This window comes from Haemaphysalis longicornis, unplaced genomic scaffold (genome assembly GCF_048455015.1).
Source record: "Haemaphysalis longicornis isolate Haplotype H1 unplaced genomic scaffold, Haemaphysalis longicornis Haplotype H1 scaffold_2, whole genome shotgun sequence".
In the NCBI taxonomy this organism is placed as follows: domain Eukaryota; kingdom Metazoa; phylum Arthropoda; class Arachnida; order Ixodida; family Ixodidae; genus Haemaphysalis; species Haemaphysalis longicornis.
This window is the reverse complement of record NW_027526295.1, coordinates 25,000,480-25,006,797: the sequence shown is the minus strand read 5'-3', so window position 1 is coordinate 25,006,797 and position 6,318 is coordinate 25,000,480. Positions and strand designations below refer to the sequence as shown.

Sequence of the window (6,318 nt, the reverse complement as noted above, 5' to 3'; positions counted from 1 at the left end):
GGCTTTATCGGGGTTCGAGGAATGGCGGGAACTCAAAATATTTCAAAGTAACCTTGCAGCGTTGTTGCGAGGTGTGTGGTGTTCGTGAAAATATCGCTTTTCTGTTGCGAGTCGCTCGAACACGTAGCTTTTCCATAGCGAACGAATAATTGCTGAGCTCAAAGCGGTATCTTAATTTAAATAAATGTAACTCTTTACGAAATAAATTCGCCCTGTAACCCCTTTATACATAACCCGCTTTTCTGGCCCCACTTGTAGCCTTATAAGTGGATATTGTGCGGCACAAGCTGCCGTTAATTGCTTTTTTTACCACATTATGTGCATGCTCGCATTATTCGACAGTCCTTTAAAATTCTGCAAAATGAATAATAATTTTAAGGCACCTGTGCGTATGACGCTGCGAACGAACGAAATGTCGCCTTGATTTTTCTTCAGGACTGTGTACGCTAAACATAGCAAAACTCCTTTATTGTATAGCCGCTTCGTTCACAACGTTCAATCAAACGCATCACCCAAAATTGCGTCTTTCTGCAAAATAAAAATAGGTTTTTTAGGCGCTAAAATTTAGGCCATCGATTCCCACACAGCTTTGGCCGTGTCTCGAACTTCCTTGAGTGGAATGCTTGGGTTTCGAAATATCTCCCGCAGCGTAGCCATTAGGTATTCGCTGTAATGGCACGGCGAAGAGACCACCTCGACGCCGTGCTTTCGGCACACCTCCGGTCGCGTGGTATTGGTCGGGAGCCCAGTGGGGCGCGAGTCCGGAGAAGGGACCGAATCTTCGTCGCCGATCGACAGGGACACCAACTGGGCCAGGACCGCGGCCACCGAAAAGGCGTTGGCCGTCTTCTTGCTGCGTGTGGCCAATGCGCACACGGCGCTGCAGTCTTCTCCCGGTGGCAGAAGCAAAGACCAGAGGGCAGCCGGCAGCGAGGTGGCATCGAAGCTGCGCTTGGTCCACACAAGCTTGTTGTTCAGCACGATGTCGGCGCCACGGAGGTAGACGTTGCAGAAATCAAACGGCTCCACGCTGAGGCCCTCACCTGCGACATTGTTCGAGGAAAGGTGCTCGTCATAGAAGGTTAAGGATGCTCCCACGTCTTGTTTAGCGTTTATGCTAAAAGACCAACAGGGTAAGTGTGGAGGGCGCAAGAGAATCCAATCATTCCCATGCTTCCTAGTCGCCTATTTATGGCATTCCTTTATTTAGACATTTCTTGCAGGTATGCATCCACAGAGCAATAGCAGGAGAAAGCATTATATAGCATAAAATTGACCTAAACTGCTTAGTGCTTCATTGTGCTCTTGGAGTGGAGGCCAGAAATACTGCGAGTAGCTTTACGAGCTCAGGGCGCCGCACAAAGAGTTTTCGTCGGCATAACAGCTGGTAAATAAAAAGCATCGGCCATTATACTCAGGGAAATTGGTTGAGCTGGAAAGCTGGAGTGCGTTTTGGTACAGCTCGTTCGTCTGTGCAGGAAGGTAGTTATCGAAACAGTCTGTCACACAAATTGCAGCTCGATCTGAAATGTGGATCAGAAAGTCTCTTTGGAACCTAGCGTATACGCGCCCTTGAGCTCCTGCAAGTGGCACCTTGGCGTCGAAGGCGTTTCGCGATATCGCCTGACTCATTGTATCGATCGTCGGTTGTCTTTCGTCTCTTGCGTTCTGACTGTCGCCCAGCGGCTGTCGCATCCCGCGGGCCTAATACGGCAGCGGCAGCGGCAGCGGCAGTGAAGGCACGCTAAGGCCTTTGAAACAACCGTGTGGCGCAGGTATCTGGCGTGTTGTGTTACGAGCTGCCGCTTCGAATACAGAAGCGAAAACGAAAAATTCATCAGGCACGTATGTTTTCTTGTGCTGTTTCAAGGCGATAGCCTATCAATTATCAAACACTTCTTAACGGCTAAATTTTCCTAGCATTTTTTCGTCGTTTTAATAAGATTACTCCGCCAGGCGCTGTTCTCATTCTACGTGCCCGGATTTGCGGTGATTCACTAAACCTGCAAGTGTAAATTGGCAACCGTATCATCCTAAAGGGGAAAACCCTGAAGGTTATGGGCCTCGTTATACAACGCAATCAACTTAAGAGTAAATTTCTTTCTCTACTTAGCTCTCACGCTTTTAAAGCAATTGACCTAGTTCTTCGAGTGGCTTTCCGATGCATGGGCTGAAGAAAAGAGAAAGAATCCCTCTAGGTCAGCCGTTCATCATCAGCCGGGTCCCGTACTCTGCCCCGTACCACTTCTGGCATAGGCATAATTGAGTGCCTCATCCGAAAGATATTCAAGGATGACTCACAAATCCCCTTACACGCGTACAGTGCAATACTTGCCTCGTTGGGAGTGTAGAACACTGCCCACAAGCTAGTACAGACTATGCGTTATATTCGCATTTCTACCACTTATACAGAGCGGCATTCTTCCGCGCTTACGAATGTCCGCAAGCATTACCGCCTCTTCCGCCGCCCCTATCCCCTTGGCAACCCATCCCTCACGAACGCCTATGGCGACTCCTCTAGGTGGGTTAACTCGCCAGTCGTACCCTCCTCCAGAAGATTCATTCCTCTTAGCTCCCTTTCCCCATCTGCCCCTCTGTGAATTCTTAGCATATTCACTAACCTCGTGTGAGGCTGTCCTCTCAACCCAACTCATCTCCAGCATCGAACAGTGGGAGGACACGGTGGAAACATGGGGTTCAACTACTCGTTGAGACGCCACCGCCGCTGCCAACCTTCAGCCGGCAGCCACAGGCTGCCGGTGACCTCTAAGGTGATCTCTCTCTCTCTCTCTCTCTCTCTCTCTCTCTCTCTCTCTCTCTCTCTCTCTCTCTCTCTCTCTCTCTCTCTCTCTCTCTCTCTCTCTCTCTCTCTCTCTCTCTCTCTCTCTCTCTCTCTCTCTCTTCATGCTGCAGCTTGCTCACGGTCAGAACACGCCTTCCCTGGTACGGGTTCTAAGCAAGTGCAGCTATGGACCAGAATGGCGTACACGTATGGTGAATTCCTGTTCCATGCTGGCACGGTTCCGGGGATGTGCTGAGGGTAAAAATGTTGGCGTCTGTTCTCGGGCCCCAGGTTCAAATCACACAGGAACCCAATTTATTTTCCTCTTACAGCGGCGGACGTTTCGTTACTATGGATTTTGTAGCGAGCGACGAGGACTGCGGTCACTTTTCGCGTTTTGAGACACAAATGAGGCTTTGCCCGTAGCAGGTCGTTCGAATGCTTTGCGTCTGCGCAGGACATTGGGAGCAGAGGAAAAGGGCTATACCGCGGTTAGATGCTGGCGATTTAGCTCAGACTAAAAGAGCTCCGGTGTTTCGGAGAAGTCAGATGCTGCCGACGTTATAGCAACGGATGCTCGAGCACGCCCTGAACGGGGGTGTCATGTGGATAGAGAAATCAGGGGCTCAGGAGCGATGCGAACCTGACAAAACTTTTACCACGTTACCGCACTGTGATTTAGACTACCACCGAAGTGGCGGAAGGAACTGTCACGTGAATGCGCAGTAGTACACGGCCATCCTGTAAACCATATCCACAGGAGAAGCGGTTTCTATAGAAACCGCTACTAAGTTGAAGCGCCTGCAGCGATTGGGTCGCAGCGTCACCTTGTCCTTTGGACCACTGGCTAGCGCAGAGCGAGCGGGAGTGATGCGCATGTCTCCACCCCCACACCCCTTGAAATTTTTGATCCCGGAGGGGGGCGGGTGTAAAAACAAACAATAATAACTATCATCACGTAGTGACTGCCGATAACCGCATTTGCATGCTCACACTGTGCGCACCAACACTATGAGGTTGCCTTGTGTGCCCTCATACCGGGAGGAAACCATATTTCAATTTTACTTGGAAAAACGTTAACCAATGGGATAGTTATTTGGAGTACTTGTGTTTTTATTTTATTATTTTTTGCTTTTGTATTCCATTTTATAGTTTTTGTTGTTGCTTTGCTGTATTCTTTGATTGATCTCTCCCGTTTTCTTTTTGGCTGGGGCCGAGCGCCCAGCAAAAGGAAAGCGGCGGCGTTAAGCCGACCCTCAAGTAGTCGACGCGGAGAGAAGAGCACCATGTGCAACATGTGATACTTAAGGAAGGCGCTGATTACTCCTTACTAGAGATTCACCAATGAATTTCTCATTCATTTTTGTTTTCTTTAACGCGAGGTAGTGTACAGTTTGAATTCTGTGCGTTGCTTTGTACTGCAAGCAGGCACTACGCGATCAAAAGCGCCTCGGCGCCAACGCCACCCTTACCGCGAATGGTTCGCACAAAACGGCGGTACCTCTTACTTTATCAAAACGCACTCCCCCTCCAAAAAAAAACATCACATGAAATCAGCCGCGACTCCATCGTTTTACGTAGTTCATTTACTTGCAAAACTTATACATAGCCACAATAAGTGAAGTCCCAGTGAAGCTGCAAGCGTTACATAAGTGACATCTGCTGTCAATACACTGACATCTCTGTAGCCCTTGTTTATGGAAACTATACCGCAACCAAGTGTGTGACTTTTGGCGGCTACGCCGACTATATCATTACGGCGAGTTTCATTGACTTTTCCAATTTGGGTTGTTACAGTAAAGTTGCAAAGGTTGTGAAATATCTACTTGCTGTAAATACTTGGGCACCTACAGGAGGGACACGGACAAAGCCATGTTTTTATGTTTGGACAAAATATGTAGTATTTCTAAGAGCCATTAGGTAGTTACAAATCAATATTAACTACGACTACTGAATGATGAAACAAGTAAACACTCATTTTTTTAGATATGTACGCGGTGTTTAACACAGATTCTCGGCCCATCCGCCTTCAAATAGGGGCGTGAGTCCTAATTTTCTCTTTCTATTCCTTCGCCGAGGTGTATGTGCCTGATTAGATGCCATTGATTGCCTGTCGCCAGAAGGTGTCTACATACCTTCGAGGAACAACAACGCCGAGCAGAGCTGCTGAAGGAACTTCCAGAGGTTCGATTCTCTGACGCAGAGCGCCCTTGCTGCCAGCGCGCCGGCGAAGCGCTCGAGCCCGTCGTCGGGGCAGACGGTGACGATGTATATGCTGGAAGCGGGCGAATCCACGGCCACAGCCAGTGCCGACAAGAGGTGCCGGTTCACGAAGCGAGCCCAGCTCCAGAACTCCTCGTCTTCTATAATGTGATCCGGTCGACGATCCTGTACCCTGAGCCCAAACCACCGAAGTAGAATAAAGCTTTTAAGGTGTAAATCCGAAAAAAATTGCAGGCAAGTTGTTCACGTAGCTCGGTGTAGCATGGCTTCTTTCTAAAATTACGACAGTGTGCTACCGGTGTCCACCAAGCAACCGGCGAGGGCATTTTTATTCGTTTTTTTTTAGGTTTCGCTTCACTTAGGCATTGTACGGATGCGCATGCGCACTGCACCGAGAATGCACCCTAGCAGAGCCGAAAGTCCATCTCGGTTTCCAGACCGACAAAGTGTAGCGATGGTACAGGTTACTGTAGTGAAGGAGCGCGGAAGCAAGACATGCTCAGAAAATAAAATGGCTGCCTGCTGTGCCTAGAGTGGCTGGCCGAAAGCGACTAAATTCTATGAAAACTTGAAACCAGTTCCACGCTTGTGAAATCTGATGAAACAGTGGTGTCGTTTTATCACATTTCCGCAAAAAAAAAAGCGCGGGCGATGGTTTATTTTTATTTTTGAGGCGAAGGCGCACGAAGGTATGGTATGACAAATGTACATTCACGTACAGCCTTTGTCACAATTTTCTAGGCCAAACTTAAGCCTGTTGTCCCACGAAGAATCCAAAGAATAAGCTTAGCCTTTAACTGTGAAAAAAATTATTTTACGACAGTATGAAAAAAAGGGTGTTTTCTTTAGCTTTCTTCCTAAACGTTTCAGCACCGCGGGACACGTACGCTCGTACACAGAATTTTTGCGGCCTGGGCACTTTTGGCATGGCCTAGAAAATTTTGACAAAGACTGACACTAGCTTTGGCCATCTGTCCAATTAATTACCGCCACTTCAACACAACCACACGCACCGCAAAAACCTCGCTATCTTTTCGCATTTCCGTTTACAGTTCGGCTCAAGTTTGCTCCGCTTATGCACAGTGTTCGCTGCTGTTCGCTTAGCGCCAACGACTTGATTCGCTCTTCGAGAGCGCTGGCGTTTACGGGCCTGCGCGCGCTGATGTTCTAGCCGTTCGGCGTTTGCTTTTGCGTAGCGCGTGGGGGCTGGCGTTCACCGGCGAACGCACTGAGACCTTCAAACCCTTCGGCGTCCATGTCGGGATACTCCGTCTAATGGCCTCGCTGTCTCGTACATACCCCTTTCCTCCCTG

The 6,318-nt window shown here is 48.8% G+C and overlaps 1 protein-coding gene across 1 annotated transcript in view; it reads right to left on the bottom strand.

Moving 5' to 3' along the window:
* Positions 1 to 564: 564 nt before the first annotated feature.
* The window catches only part of LOC144167875 (uncharacterized), an 8,595-nt gene continuing 2,841 nt past the window's right edge, over positions 565 to 6,318 (bottom strand). The window contains exons 2-3 of the mRNA XM_077697019.1: positions 4,918 to 5,177; positions 565 to 1,043 (exon numbers count right to left, since the gene is read on the bottom strand). Of these exons, the coding sequence (XP_077553145.1) occupies positions 565 to 1,043; positions 4,918 to 5,177 (739 nt within the window). The remainder of the gene's footprint in view (positions 1,044 to 4,917; positions 5,178 to 6,318) is intronic.